The sequence below is a fragment of the Pieris brassicae genome, chromosome 10, assembly GCF_905147105.1.
Source record: "Pieris brassicae chromosome 10, ilPieBrab1.1, whole genome shotgun sequence".
NCBI lineage: Eukaryota > Metazoa > Arthropoda > Insecta > Lepidoptera > Pieridae > Pieris > Pieris brassicae.
This window is the reverse complement of record NC_059674.1, coordinates 5,619,715-5,635,723: the sequence shown is the minus strand read 5'-3', so window position 1 is coordinate 5,635,723 and position 16,009 is coordinate 5,619,715. Positions and strand designations below refer to the sequence as shown.

Below are 16,009 nucleotides of genomic sequence, written 5' to 3'. Positions count from 1 at the left end.
ACATACTTATAATTTATATACCATCAAAAAAATCTGACGTTTTGTGTTCATATCAAGCATGGTCACGCTTTGAGTGAAATAAAATTATTAAATAATAATTAAATTAAATAATTAAGATATTAGAAAATGTTCGCGTTAATTTAGGATAATTATCAATTTTATTATATTGTAGAAAACTAGGTACGGTTAAGTAGCGCCTATTTTATTATTACACATTTTACACCTGTTTGTTAATCTATTTAATTCTTTTAACTATAAAATCTAAATTATTATTGCAGAAGGCAATTAACACCTATTCTCTGAATTATTCAAAGCAAGGCAATCGTTCCGGAAATTATCATTCTCTAATATTGATATTATTATTTTAGATGACGTCAGATATTGTATGTCACGAATAAATTAAAATAAAAACAAGGCCATCTATCACATTTTTCAAAACCTATATAAAAGTTTTAAGTAAGCGCCATCTAGGTCATCAAAGTAAACCTATAAGTAGAAGAATATTTGTTTAAACGCCATCTGTGTAATAATGCATGAACTACACAGCGTCTGTTTTATTTTTCGTTCACGGTTTTATATCTCTTGTGAACAAAACATCTTAAACGTCGACGTAGAGAAAAAATATTTTATTTGATGACCTGTACGTCACAAACTTATTTAATTATCCATATTTCTTAGATTAAAACTAGGAAGTGTGAAATTAATGACCAATGTATTTCATGCTTCTGAGATTATTTTTGGTAAAGCAAGACGTTTTGGTACATATTATAATGATTCTCTGTGCGGGAAGCACACAAATATATAAGATGACAAGGATTAAAGACTTTAAGGTAAATTTCGATATTCCAAAATAGATTAGTTTCATTTGACCTAAATCAATATAATATATGTATATATAAGTTCAGTAAAATCCTGTAATATATTTCTATTCGCATTGACTTTTTTATATTAACAATAAAGAATATACAATTAAATCTGAATATAATGTTTATTATTAAAATTTTTGTCTGTGAAACAGAAATTAATATATTTTACGGCTTTAGTTTTATATTTTCAACCAACATATCAACTGGTTCCGTGGTGTAGTGGTTATCACATCTGCTTTACACGCAGAAGGCCGCCAGTTCGATCCTGGCCGGAATCATATCTTTTTTTTATTTTTAGTACATACATATTCTTTGTGGTATACGCGTATCGTTGAATTTATTTATATCAAACAACAATTTTATTTTTATTTACATTAACCGAAGCTGCTTTGAAACCGGATTATGTGGCTAGGTAATCTATTCATAGAGTAATGAAATACAGAATTCGCGGACGGTAATTATTTATTTTTTAGTATTCATGGCATAAAACGAAATATTATAATAATATAAATTTCGTTGAATTTAAATATAAGTGAACATAAAAATTAACTTTCTTTGTTCTTGTATTATATGTTACAAGAAAATCACATTAAAAAAATATACTCTTGTTTAATGTAGTATAATTCAAGAAGCGTTCTGCTACTTTAGCAATGATCTTTGAATTTTTTAAATACCTGGATAGTAACGATAATATAGAAGCTTTTTGGAGCACATTAATACATTTTAATTTTCCCCGGTTAAAGTATAATTTACTTCACGAAAAAATCTTAAAACGTAAATTGTAGGCAACATTGTTTCTAGATTTATTTTGTGTATAACAATTTTATCGTAAAATTACTGGGAATGACATATTGTCAAAAAAGTCGCGATGTTCCCCGCGCGGGCGGTACAATTACGAGGTGGCATTGGCACAACAGAACACATCGAACTCTATAATATTACCAATTTTCCATGTAACCTCAATTTGATGAATTTTTTTTCCATATAGTTTATTGTTCATTTTTAAAATCAATTAATTGTTTTAATCTGTAATGTGATTTTTTGTATAATATTGTTTTAACAGGTGGATTTCATTAACTGCAGATTTCCAAACATAACAATTAACCCACTTTAGGTCCAGTACCAGGTTTTGAAGAGGGTTTACAGTTATTGTGGTTGGACAATGTTACTTTCTCCATTGGCTTTCTTCATTTAATGCATGTTTTATATTATAAAATATTAACCCCTGTGGCTTACAAACAAATAAAAATAATAATTAAGCCATTATTATATTTTCTTCTATGGACACCTTATAGGCCTCCTCCAATTAGCTCCATCTCTCTATATCTTGAGCATTTTTCTCCCAATGGTCTCTTTCTTCCTTAACCTCGTTAGCACACCGTACTAGAGGGTGACCTCTCTTTCTTTTTCCTGGTCACCCCTTTATTACCCTCTCTATCCATCTGCCATTGTTCAATGCGAGCGTTATGGCCCACCCATTTCCACTTAAGTTTTTTTTGCAATATGATAATGCATCAATATCCTATCCTTTAGTTTTAAATTGAGTACACTACGTTCCATTCCTCATTGACAGGTTGTTATTTTTCTGTTTGTTTTCGGTCATATATCCATGATTGACTACCGTAAGAATGACATGACAATACACAAATGTCTAAGACCTTCTTATTTAAGGGCCGAATTCCTTATTGACATTAATATATAATGAATTTAGTTATAACAAAATAAGGTGTGAAAAAAGAACACCGCAATGAATGGTTAAAAGAAATTAACAAAACCCACTCAAATCTATAATTTATTGCCAGTCATAAAGCGCGCCAAACGTTTGTTTAACCTTTAGAAAAAAAGAGAGTTACTAATATACAGGCGTTTTAATTCACGTTGCACCTCAGGATGAGCGAAATTTGAACGATAGCTGTTTATTAATATAATTTGATATTTTTAAATCTCATCTGTGCTATACATTTCAAATTTTAAAAATCGAACACTTTCCTCTCAGTTCATATTTCCTTCACAACTCATCCTACATAATAATAATAAACGCATAAATAGAAAACTAAAACTCCTCACTGTATTGCAATACGTATTTGTTGATACTGTTATATTAATTTCATATTACTTCCTTTATCGTTTTGTCCCTATCACTTTGCAAATAAATGAACGAGACAGCAATAGGCTTTCCGTTTTAAATAAACTTTCCTTCATTGTCAATATGTTCTGAAGTAAATTAGTCTGTCAAGTATACCGCGACTTAGTTCTGTCCTTGCAAGCAAAAGCTTCGCACGATTCGTTTCCTTATAATTTAAATTATGTGTAGTTTTTAATATTTATAGATTTAGGTAAGTTTTAAATTGTATTATATCAATAATTTTATACGTATTTTGTAGGTATGGCTTCGTCGAAGGATTCTTTTATTTTTGTCTGGTGTTCTTTTAATGTTTTGTTTCGAATTATCATCATCTCGCTATATCGTTCGATATTGTAACTCGATTGTTTTGGGAAACAATCAGTGATGCCAACAACTACAAAATATTTCTCTATGACTGCAAATACGTCTAAAATTTCTACAAAATCAGTTGAATAATTCTTGATACATCCAAAATTTGCGAACTAAAGTGTGTCGGAGTATTTCATCGCCCGTTCATCCCGTCCGTTCTGTGCTCTTGAGAATTGGCATCAAAATAATATATAACCTTAAAACAATTAAAACTCACTATTCCGTAGAAAATTAAAAAACGAATTTCTATTACCCAAATACAATAATTTATATGGGAAAAAAACATTAGACTACATTATTCCAAATTTAATAATATAACAAGAAACAATATTAAATTTAAATTAAATTAAAATTACATAAATCAAACAAAGAACCGATTTCTTGCATCGGCCATCTATGGCGCGTCAATGTTTCAATTGGTTTATGACGTTTTACATGCAATTTTAATGGTTTGATTGTTATAATGTTATAGTTTATATGTCACTGGCCTTAGTATATATGTTAATGATTTAAATATGTTCCACATCCTGGTGGACAGAAAAACTGTGTACAGTTTGTGTTTCCACCACACCAACTTCCTTTCTATTAAGATCATTTATACAATAAATAAATAATTTAACAAAATTAAAACTGCGTTAAGAACATAAATTTGTCATTGCATAATAAATATTTTAAATTTAAATTAATATCGATTTCTAACGATGTTGCACTTCAAAAACCGATCTTTGGGAAACCCCTAACGGTTTTTCTAAACTGATTTCCATAAACACGTTTACGTTAATGAAATGTCAGTAACAAATTCCTTTTACGCCAACTACGCATATGTCAGACTACGAACTGTCTGAATCTGATAATTTAAACGATTTTTAAATCTTCGAAAAACCTGAAGGAGGTTATACTTCTACAACTAACTAACAAAATTAAAAAAAACAACCGTATTTATCTAAAGTACCATTGCACTATCAAATCCTGATAATAATGGAGTCACGCAATCGTTTATTAATGTATCCTTACCATCGTATTATGTTAATTAACTGTACATTCGTAAGTTTCACAACATTCCAACGAATTGACAACTTTGTTTCTTCTTCTCTATATATTAGGTATAAAAATATTTCAACCCACCCCAAAAAAAGTTTTATATTTTTTTGGATTAAATTTGTGTGTTAATTTTTTTATGATACAACGTACAAAAATACATAGAACTCATAATTTTCACCCCTCGACTATCAACCCCTATATTTTATTTGTTAATTTGGAAATTTTCACTTGATCTCTGAGGTATATATATAGAGAAATATTCGCTGAAAAACCTAAAAAGTTTTCATTCCGGAAAACCGAACAGTCTCTGGGTTAGCGTAGCAAAAAGTTCCACGTTGGTATGTTCTAAAAAGGTAGGCTAAGTAAAATCAGAATCAGATTGTAAAATAAAAAATTTATACGAAAAGGAAGAATATAGATAATGAAAGAGTACATTTGTATTTTTTTTTGTCATAAACATGTGGCTAGTAGGAAATTTGAAGATAAAACCTTTTTTGTTTAATAAAAAAAAACCTACGTAAACAATGAATCTTCATATAGCTTCCTAACCTACTCAGTATATTAAAATACATTTTCATTGAATTTTGTAATCTGATTTCGACAGTTACACTATTCTGCCTCTGTATAAAAAGATATTCTTTATTAGAAGTTATAGAGTACGAGCGCCAGTATAAAAAATATTAAAAGACCTATTTTCCTCTGAATAATTTAAGATGATCAAGTAGGTATGTTAATAACGCAATTAATAAACAAATCATTTTCCTCTAACAGTTTTTTGTTGGTATTCTAAGAACAATACATGTAGCAGGTAAGTACATCGCATTAATTACACTAACAATACAATAAAGAGGTTTTATGGTTACGACTTAAAAACTACTAAAGTTTCTCGGTTATATACATCTACAAAGGGTATATATGTCCCAGTAAAGTAATTAAATCAGAGAGTTAATTGAATCTCTAGACAGTTAATTAAAAATCGATATTCAATAAAGTTCCGTCAGACAAGTGAGTAAACGAATCGTTTAACGAGTTTCCTAAACGTTCCTAGGCAACAAGACTAACCTAATCTAACCATTTTCAGTAAAACAAAACACGGAATTTCCAAGCTCTCAATTCTTTACGATCACACCGAAATAACAATAACAAATGAAAGAATCATGGCGGAATCTTGTTTTACATTGTTAATCAACAAGCTGGCTTTCGGTCAGACAGATAGTTAAACGTTTTCGACGCTGCTTTATTCAAATCAAAATGATTCGACTTGATTGAATATCGCCATATAATAAACGGTCTAGATTCAATTAACTCTCTGATTTAACTACTTTGCCGCGAGTTAAGTTCGGTGGCAGTTGTTGAAGGGATTTTCAAATAAAAACTTCGTTCCAAGCGAAGTGTCAACTGTTTAATCGTTTAAATCAAAACCTTTATGGGTTCTTAAAACGAAGTGACATATCTGTTACCTATAAACCCTTGAAACTTTGTAAATTTAAAGAAGAACGAAGCTTTCCTGTCACAGGTCTCTGCCTTACTAGGGCGGTTTCAATCTGAATTCTATTGTACAAATTAAAAAATTTAAATGTAGGATTTGGATAAGGGCTGTGTGTAATGTTATAGTGTATAAGGTTATGTTATAATTTATCCATTATACCGAAACTAACATTTTACAATTATTGCCTAGAAATGTACGATGTAAGGGTGTAAGTTAACTTTCACATATGTTGACCAAAAAAATGTTAAATACCGACTAGTAAACAACTTTTCTTTTGATATATACGTTTGTTAAATACTATAAGATGTAGTTAGTTTCACAATAAATTATTGACTAAAAATAATGGAAAATGCATTGGGGCCGGGGGCTTCCACTCCTTTGTTGCCCCGAGGTCTCCAGACCCCTAAATCCAATCTAGCGATAAGGGTGCGAAACGTTTCCACACGTAAACTCTCTATAATGAAGTTAATAATTGTTGTAATTCGATTTTCCTTGTGTTTTTATAATAATTTGAAAACGATAATACCGATGTGTCAAATGCCATTTGGTGGCGCATTTTTTCAAAGAAATTAATTATATATTAACGTTAAGGAATTAAACGGTTTCGTATGACCGTTACTCCGTCTTGCAAATGCTCAGTCGCAACATATATTATTAAGTCCCGCTAGATAATATGGTTATTAACACAAACTGTTTCTCTGTGATACTGTGTTGCAAATATTGTTTTTATTCATATCATATTTATTTTTATACACAGAACGAACAATGCGGAGTCGCTAAGATGCGGCATGCAGTCGTTTTTCTCGGATTGGTCAGCTTTTGTATCGCCCAAAATGGTAAGGAAGCTTAAACAAGCTTATTAATTAAATATTATATTATTCAACTGTATCTATAATTATTTCAAATGTGATTAAAACCTGGAATGAGTACAATGAGCCCGTCTTAAAATTCCTAAAGAAAAAAGGTTACGTCCCCGGTATTTCGTATATTTTTTTGATGACTAGCAATATTCATGATTACACCCACGCTTTAGTGAGAAAATAAAAAGTAAATAAGGCAAAAGTTAGAGATTTTTTTATTCTGTTAAAATTTTTATTTCAAATTTCTTATAACTTTCAAATTTTTTAGTTTAAACTTCTTCTGTACAAACATTACCTGTCCACATCGTATCCCTAACTTTCTTATTAACTGACGTGAGACTTATCTTAAATTATCGTGATTTATCTGTCTTTTTACTTTCTATTTTTAATGTATCCTCTTTTTAGTTTAGTTTTTTTTCGTTCCTATTTAGTTTTGTCTTAATAACTGTGTATAACATGTATTTTTGCACTTCTTGCCTATCTTATGTAATTTAATTAAAAAAAATTCTTTACTCACAGTGGTTGCTTGGAAGAGATCGCTCGAAAGCGATAAGGCCGCCAGTTGCCCTCCTTTTGATTTCATTATGTTCAATTTTTATATATAGCAATGTAACGAAGTGTTTATAAAAAAATGAATAAATTACATAATTACTAATAATACAAAATATAAATTAAAATTTCATCAATTTTAATTTATATTTTGTATTTTTTTTTGCAGTTGGCCAACAGTGTACTATCAAACACACAAACACAATAGGGAGTTGTTTACCCAGTAATCAATGTGCGTCAGCCAGGGATGACCTGCGGTAAGATAATCTGAGAAATAAAAACATGTGTGTGTACTTATGTACACGCGTTAGAAGTTATACTTCTTTGGAGTAACAAGATGAAAATCTTTTCAAAAATTAATTCTACGTTTGTAACAATAGAAAAAGGTTTTTAATACATTGAACGATTTATTATAACGCATTTTTTTATTATAATAAACTTATAATTATTTTACATAATATTAAAATTTTCCGACGTTTCGCGTGCTTTACAGCGTGCGTGGTCACGGTGACTGAAGACAAAAGGTTTTGAAGGTCAAAAGTATCACAGCTGTAGAGAAAGTTTTATTATCTGTATTTATTTCCCCGAAGTTGATATCGACTAAAAGATGAAGGGTTTTTGCAGAAATGACTCATTTCGCGTGACCTCTATTTTCGCGGATTGTTTGTCTTGAGATTTTAATTTGAATTAAAATTTTAATTTTAATTTTAGGCCGTCTTTTCTATTGAAATTGGGGTGTTTTTCTAATTGTGTTTTCTTTTTTTAATCTTGGGAAGAATCTTTAATCTTTCGCAAGTACTTTCGGTTGGTCAAAGCGTATGTAATGATTAGGCCTATCTAGTGTGTGTTCACAGACTGCTGATTCTGTGTGTCGTCTATGTCTTATGTCCGCAATGAGTTCTTTGACTCTGCTGGACATATTGCGTTTAGTTAGCCCTATGTAAGACAAGCCACAGTCACAATTTAAAATTGTGTAAAATAATTATAAGTTTATTTAAAAAAATTACTGTTACTTCCCTAAAGCGCCAAAAGAAGTATAACTTCAATAATCTAGTGCCGCTAACCTATTTTGGATTGAACTGAGATTGCACCCTTTAATCATTTTTATTTCATAGACCAGAAAGTGAGCAGCTGTTTAACATATGTCATTTTTTATTTTAGAAACAATGGAATCAATCCCACGATATGTTCGTATACATTAGACGCTGTAGTTGTCTGTTGTAGGGATGGGTCCTCCATACTTAAGACTTCAGGCGCGAGGCAATCCGAGTAAGTATTATACATTTTATTGTAAAATATTCTATAACCTTAATTTGTAGCACCTTCTTTCCAACAATAGTAACAGGTTGACTGTCCACAGACCATATGAGGTCTGTAGACGGAAAGCTCTACACGTTCACAGTACACATATGGTCTGTTTGGAGGTACAACTTCTAAGCTATTTAGAGTTGTGGACGTATGGGGATAGCTGCCCATATCATCATCATATCAGGGTACATACACCCCGGTCCTCCTTTGAACCGCAAAGGAAACTACTTTTTATAAAAACGCAACTGGACGTGAGGGATATTTCCATTTTCATGCTTGGACAACAAACCTGTTAAGTTCCCCGTATCAATTTATTATCATAAGCTAAAATTTTGTTTAATCATTATAAACTCAAGAAGTGCAATCATTAAAAACATTATAAACAAAATATGACCTTTATAACTTGTCTGTGTTGTTTATTATTTTTTATTACAAGATTTATTCAAAATTTCGCCCCCACGTTTCGCTTTCGATATTTTTACTTAGCCTAGCTTTTCAGTGACTACTTACATACAATCACTATGCTTTCCCATAGACTTCGCTTGTCCAGTATTAAATGATAAAAAATAAAAAATAAATTCTTGCATTTAAACTTAAAATTTGTTTTTTTTTACAATTTAGTAATTGTATAATTTTTCATTTTTAGTTGTGTAATAATCACTTACGCTAGTTATGTGTTGTAGATATGTTCAGATATATGTTTAATGAAACACTTGTTTGAAGCAGGGTTTCAATGATCCTAATTTGCGGTTTGGTTGCGCTGCTTACAAAAGACGAACTTGTCTTATTTAAGGGTCCCTAAATCTAATTGACATATTCGATGTTCGACCTATTTGGACACAATCGGAAACAAGAATATTACAATTTATGAAGTTAGAAAAATACTAAACGACTTCAAGTGTGCGACAAATGCTTACATTTTGTTTACGCTTCTAATTATAACCTAAAATATATATACATATGTACTAAACTAATGTAAGGTTACATAACTCACTATACTATTCTTGAAGAAGCAGCCCGTTGTGTACATAATAACTGTTTTCATCTGTACCTAATGTAACGAACAATTAATAAATAATATGTCTATGGCTTTAGACTTTATTCACCTAAACAGAAATTACAGAGCACAACCGTGTAATTCCAAGAAAGATGATTTGATTCTTGGACGGTTATCTCATCCCCCAGCATTTAGATACATTCGTTTTGACAGAATTTAAATTGTATTTTGACATTTGCATGCTAATTTGACTTGGTACGGTGTTTTGTAATTTATTTTTCTTGTATAAATAATATATATATATATATATATATAAATGACGAATTTATTTATTTCAGCAGAAGACCAGTATCGTCCGGCATAACAACTAAAAAATCGAAATTGCGTCTGAGTGAGCGAAGTAAGTAAATGTCATTTTTAAGGTTAAAGTAATCTCTGGCATTTTTGTTCCCACAATGTTTTGGTACTTATTACGCAGCAGTTATCTAAAATAAGCACCAATAGGTCATTGGACATGATTTTAAACCCCAAGAATATTTAATAGTGACAGCAGAATATATACAAATTGTTAAAATTCTGTTAAAAACATTGGAACCAAACATTCATAATTTGAAAAACCCGCCAAAACGCTTATCAGGCAAGATGGCGATCAGTCCCTTTGACCTACCATGAATAAACACGTAAAAATACGTCAAGGTTTTTACTTGTTAGTAAAACTACAAAAATATTATATAACAGTCAAAATCATAGTTCAAGAAACTTAAACAACAGTATTAGGATATATATATATATATATATAGATAAGCGAAGACATTTTATTTTGGTATGAATAATCGTTGATTTTACTAACCTGTGGTGGTTTTGTGTGACGTGACATACAAAAATATTTTTATTATGATTTTTTTTAATAAAATAATTATTATTGACAAGTTTTTTTCCAGTAACGCTTTTTAAATCCATGTTTTGTACAACTCTTAATACAAATTATTTTTGCCACTATCATTAGCCTATTATGTAGAAAATAGTCCGTGATCGCCTTAGGGTTGAAAATACTACAGTTTTAATAAGACAAGTATTTAGTCTATTTTTTTAAAATATATTTTCCCTTTTAGAATGCGAAGAATACTCCCGAGGCGTGACACAAATGGTGGACTTCATCTCTTTAGTACCAGATCCGGACACACTACACATTTCAGCAGCTAAATGTGACTATAACAAAGTGGATTTGATTGTTGGAGGAGAGACTACAAGTTCTGGGGAATTTCCACATATGGCGAGTAAAATTAAATTGCCACGTATCATTTTACATAGAAATTCGTTCATCATAGATTTTTATGCTAATTTTGCTATAGCACAACAGATGGCGCTGCCCAATTCTAAACCCATTTTAGATCGCGATGACGGAATGTCTTGTGCTATGCATCATGCTAAATGCTATTTATCGCTTTACATCATTTATATGTTTAACTAGCTATGAAATTGATATATCATAATCACGATATACTTTGAACTATAAACTTACTTATTATTTTCTTTTATTTTTTCGATTTCTTTTTATTTGTGAACAATGAACTATGAAGGTTTTATATTCAGGCTGCAATCGGCTGGGTGAATCAGGAAGACGGCTATGACTTTCTGTGTGGTGGAAGTCTCATCAGCTCCCGGTTTGTGCTAACAGCTGCGCATTGCATCCAAGCTGCTAGAAGGCACCCTGCCACCCCATCGATTGTCAGACTTGGCGATCAGAACTTAGATCCCAATGTTGAAGATAATGCATCGCCTGTGGATGTAAGTATTTGTGGGCTCGTGTATACTGTTAGAGATGAAACAAATTTGTTTGGCTTACGTCAGTTTTTAGAACACCGGGAGTTAAGTTAAAAATCTTAATCTATTTTATAATCAGAAATTCAAAAATCTAATGTATGTGAGAGTGTAGACTATATAACAAAGTCAGATTTCGAAGATATTGTAGATTGAAGACTGTAAAGCAAGTTTAAATTTCGAAGATATTTTAGATTGAAGACTGTAGAATAAATTCAAATTTTGAATAGATATGAGAGTGTAACAATTTTAAAACAAATTTAAAGATCGAATATATATGAGAGTATAAGAATTTAAAACGAATTCAAAAACCGAACACACACCTGAAAGTAAAAAGACTTCGGAAAAAAACGGAATTGAAAAAATTCAAAAATATAATATATTCTAGAGTTATTATTCTTCATTTGAAGAGTCTTTTGGGGTGGCAAATATTGACCAGTAACACTGGCTGCGCAGAATGGACTGGTTAGTGAGCTTAGACTTCTATGCAAACCAAAAATTCTGTCTGCTGACTTTAATCCATAATCAATTCGCGCTATCGAAATCTTTCCGACCGTTATATGCAACATCCTCAACCACTGGGGCCTTCGATCAGTCAACTACTGGAAGACTTTCTCTTTTGGTTGGAGGAACAACAGCACCACCGTAACCCAACATTAATTTGGGATTGAGATTTTTTAATATAATATTTTACCGTATTTTAGGTACCTATAAAAAACATAGTCCCTCATCCGCAATACAACTCGCCAATCAAATACAACGACATAGCACTCATGGAGTTACATACAGATGTGGACTTCGAGGCACACATAAGACCGGCTTGTCTATGGACCCGAAATGACTTTAGCGGACATGATAAGGCAATTGCTACTGGTTGGGGAGTTACTAATCCAAGTAAGTGAAATATTTCATTATGGTCATTTTGTATCAACTACTTCGCTCACTCCAGTGAGCTTCCGTCCTGAACTTCAGACGATTGGCGACGGTCCAAGCCGAGGTCCGAGTCTCGCAGGAGCCTTGCGCTAGTCGCTAGAAGACGCCCATACTGGCCGAGCTACCCTCGCCAAAACAGCTCGAGCCGCGCTGTAAACTCCCTTAGCCCAACATTGATCCCACTTCAAAAATAGACACCAAAATCTTCTTCCAGTCAGTGGTTAGGCTGGTCAAGGATCCCTTAAGGTTATAGTACATCACCCATCCTCAATTCTAAACAAATTCAGACGCTGAAAGCTAATCTAAATAAAATTATTATTACCGGACGCCGACCGTAGACAAACTTTGTTATAATTTCCCCGTTTAATTCCAATCATGACATTTTTATAGGTAAGCTAAATTTTGAAAAAAATCACTCTAAATAACGAAAAGAAATAAAATTTCGCAACATTGTCTTTTGTTAACATGGCTTTTACCCATTAAGAAAACACTTTTTAAACGGATTGAAGCTATGTACGCGTTTCGCGTGTTTTACAGCGTGCGTGGTCACGGTCACCGTGAAAACCGTCGGAAAAATTTAAATTTAAAATTTATGTAAATTATTATAAGTTTATAACAATAATAATAATACATAGCTTCAATACGTTTAAAAAGTGTTTTCTTAATTTGGCAACATTTCAATACTCTTAAAGTGGCAATCTTTTGCTGGCCATGATTGATGAAGAGCACCGGAATTGTACAAGTATTCGTCGAGTTATGCAAACAGTACCTAATAATAATTTAATGTAATTGTGTATTTATTTTATCCAGGTTCTACCACAGCCGAAACATCTAACGATCTGCAGAAGGTATCTTTGAGTCTTCTACAGAACCCTCGTTGCGATGTGTTACTAAAAACCTTAAGGAATAGATTGTGGTGGGGTTTTGTGAACACTCAGATGTGTGCTGGTGAACTTAGGGGGGGGAAGGATACCTGCCAGGTAAAATCGTTTACGTGTTATCAATCTAGTTGTTTTGTACTTTACTCGTTCTCGTTGTAATACGTATATACGTGATATATTTGTAATTGTGTTTCTATATAAAAAGTCTTCTGTATCTTGTCTATGGGTTAAAATTTTTTTCAAGTGTTTGTTTTTCAATTTGTTTATACGCTACTATTTATACGATACTAGTTAGTATCTTCCTTTTAAATTTCTTCTGTCGATAGGTAATGTTACAGACATTGTTTCCTTAACAACTAACGTGAGACCGATCTTAAATTATCGTGATTCATGTGCACTTTTTTTCTTTCATATAACCTTTTTTAGTTTAGTTTGTTTTTGTTCCTGTTTAGTTTTGTCTTAATAACTATATGTAAGATGTATTTTTGCACTTATTGCCTACAATATCTAATTTAATACATTTTTTTATCGAATAAATGCGCCATATGTTCTCGTTTTTATTTAATTATTGTAATGCAACGAAGTGTTAATAAATAGTAAATAAATAAATATATTTTCTCATACTCGTATAAGTCAATGTTGTAATGTAATAAGAAATAAATATTTTACCTTTAAAACCTTTTAAAAAAACCTATGGCGCTATAATCTTTTAGATCTGGGTCTAGGATTTCTGTATCTGTTTCGAGATCATATTTTTTTCTTATAGGCAAGTGGGCCTTGCCTGTCAGTAATGGTAAATTTTCATAAATACAAAAAACATATATAATTTCGTATGTAGTTAGCGCTTACGTACATTTCCGTGATTAATTTGGAGTTATTTATTCTCCAGGGTGACTCCGGCTCTCCTCTTCAAGTGGCTTCGAAGGAAAACCAATGTGTATTCCACATTGTGGGCATCACATCCTTCGGAAGAAAGTGCGCGCAGTCTGGAAACCCCGCGATATATACTAGAGTTTCTAGTTACTTGGACTGGATTGAAAGTGTCGTGTGGCCTGAGGAGTTTTAATTTTAATTATTTAAATAAAAACAAAGGACCAAATCGCGTTTTATTATAAATATTTACTAGTACACACAATTTTTTATAACCCCGAGCTTATACAAAGGTATCTGTGGGCACGTAGTGTCAAGTTGAACAGCCAAGATATTCTTTAAGTTATTTATAGTATTTAAATGCCGGCAGCGCACTTCTGAGCCTACTGACCATGTGAGTCCATGGGTACATCACTTAACATCAAACCTCCGGCCCGTTTGTCCCGGTATATAAAAAAATTACGCCAAATCGAAAAGACTAGCCACGATACAGGGAATCCTAGTGAGGGGGCTGATGCACTTTTGTATTATATTATACATAATTTTTATTACGTGTAAAGTTTTTCTTTCTTTCAATAGCAACAAATTACTAGCATGTGTACTACACACGAATCAAAATTGTGAGTAATGAACGCTGCTCTTATTAATAAGTTCTACTATTATAAGTTATGATTACGCCAATAATTTTAAACATTGACAAAGTATGGAACTCCTTACTTTGACAATCTATAGTAGTCTGTTGGTCTGCGCGTTACTCCAATAATTAAATATCGAACATCTTATCCAGGGCACATTTAACCCACGATATGTAACAAAAATCGAGAAATATTTTAATTAAATATGTTTTGCTGAATATATCATCGCATATATTGAGACTCATATATTAAGATTTGGTAAGACAATGTTTCACGGATGAATGAAGGTTTAAAATATTCGGATCCAAATCTCTGCTGGTCTATGGGTGTGAAATGTCGAGGGTCACTAACGATATCCCGCGCCGGTCCTTGTCAGCTGCGGTCTTCTCCATATTCTGGGTATATTCTGGCCCAGGAGGATCTCTTGGCCCCGATTAGCCAGCAGATCAAACGACTCAAGTGGATATGGTTATGCCATATACTCCGAAGAGATTACTATTATATCCCCAAGCAGGCGCTTTATTGAAACCCGCAAACGGAAGCGTGGCCGTCCTAAGCAAACCTGGCGTCGTACAATTGCAGAGCCAAAGACAGCCGGAAAGACTTGGAGCAAGGTGAAATACGGGGCTCAGGACCGAACGCGATGTCCAGTCCGACAAGAAAAGAGCATACCCATTCTTAAAAGACCAGCTCGCGAGTTATGTGGCATTGAAGTGTCCATGTATCACTTTACATCGGGTGAGTATCGGATCCTGCCCGGTTGCCTCTTTTCTATAAAAAAATAAACCTAAGTATAGTATAGTAATTGAATAATTTGTCCATTACAGTCTCGATTCTTAGCAACGCAAATATCGAAAATTAATTAAATAATTTCTACTACGTTGACTGGGGCACCATGACCGCATGAGTCAGGATTGGTCGCTGAAGGAAGCCAGCCCAGTGGTCAGATACCAGTAGGTTGGCCTAGGTACCGGTGGATCGACAGACTGGGGTTTCTCCAGGCTATTTGCGCTATAGACGGGAGGTAGTACAGAAGAGAGAGCGCTGCAAGTTTCTCGTCCCGGAGGCCAAGACAATTTTTGTGTCGCAGAGTGAAGTGGAAAAAACAGTTTAATTAATTTACGATACTGTTATGAATAAATTAGGGTTTTAGGAATGTCAAAAATTTAACTAGGGTGAAATTCACACTTCAGGTGTCAAAAGTTTATCGAATTTGACTCACTAAGCGAATTTCGACCCTAACCTATCCCGAGCAGTATTGGCTG

General features: G+C 32.6%; 1 protein-coding gene and 1 non-coding gene across 4 annotated transcripts; both read left to right on the top strand.

The window, feature by feature from the left end:
• Positions 1–1,071: 1,071 nt before the first annotated feature.
• On the top strand, positions 1,072–1,144 carry Trnav-uac. Its single transcript has one exon. It is a non-coding gene; the product is annotated as a tRNA-Val (tRNA).
• Positions 1,145–3,095: 1,951 nt separating this feature from the next.
• On the top strand, positions 3,096–14,338 carry LOC123714902 (serine protease snake-like). 3 transcript variants are annotated; one of them, XM_045669560.1, is made up of 10 exons: positions 3,096–3,202; positions 6,648–6,726; positions 7,469–7,556; positions 8,461–8,568; positions 9,946–10,004; positions 10,717–10,877; positions 11,198–11,392; positions 12,130–12,319; positions 13,169–13,338; positions 14,129–14,338. In XM_045669560.1, exons 2-10 carry the CDS (start codon positions 6,672–6,674, stop codon positions 14,303–14,305), a joined length of 1,203 nt encoding a protein of 400 aa, XP_045525516.1. In that variant the 5' UTR covers positions 3,096–3,202; positions 6,648–6,671; the 3' UTR covers positions 14,306–14,338. The 3 variants fall into 3 exon arrangements, with proteins under 3 accessions (XP_045525516.1, XP_045525514.1, XP_045525515.1); XM_045669558.1 differs by having other exon boundaries at positions 9,943–10,004; XM_045669559.1 differs by lacking the exon at positions 3,096–3,202 and adding an exon at positions 5,191–5,209 and having other exon boundaries at positions 9,943–10,004.
• The last annotated feature ends 1,671 nt before the right edge of the window (positions 14,339–16,009 follow it).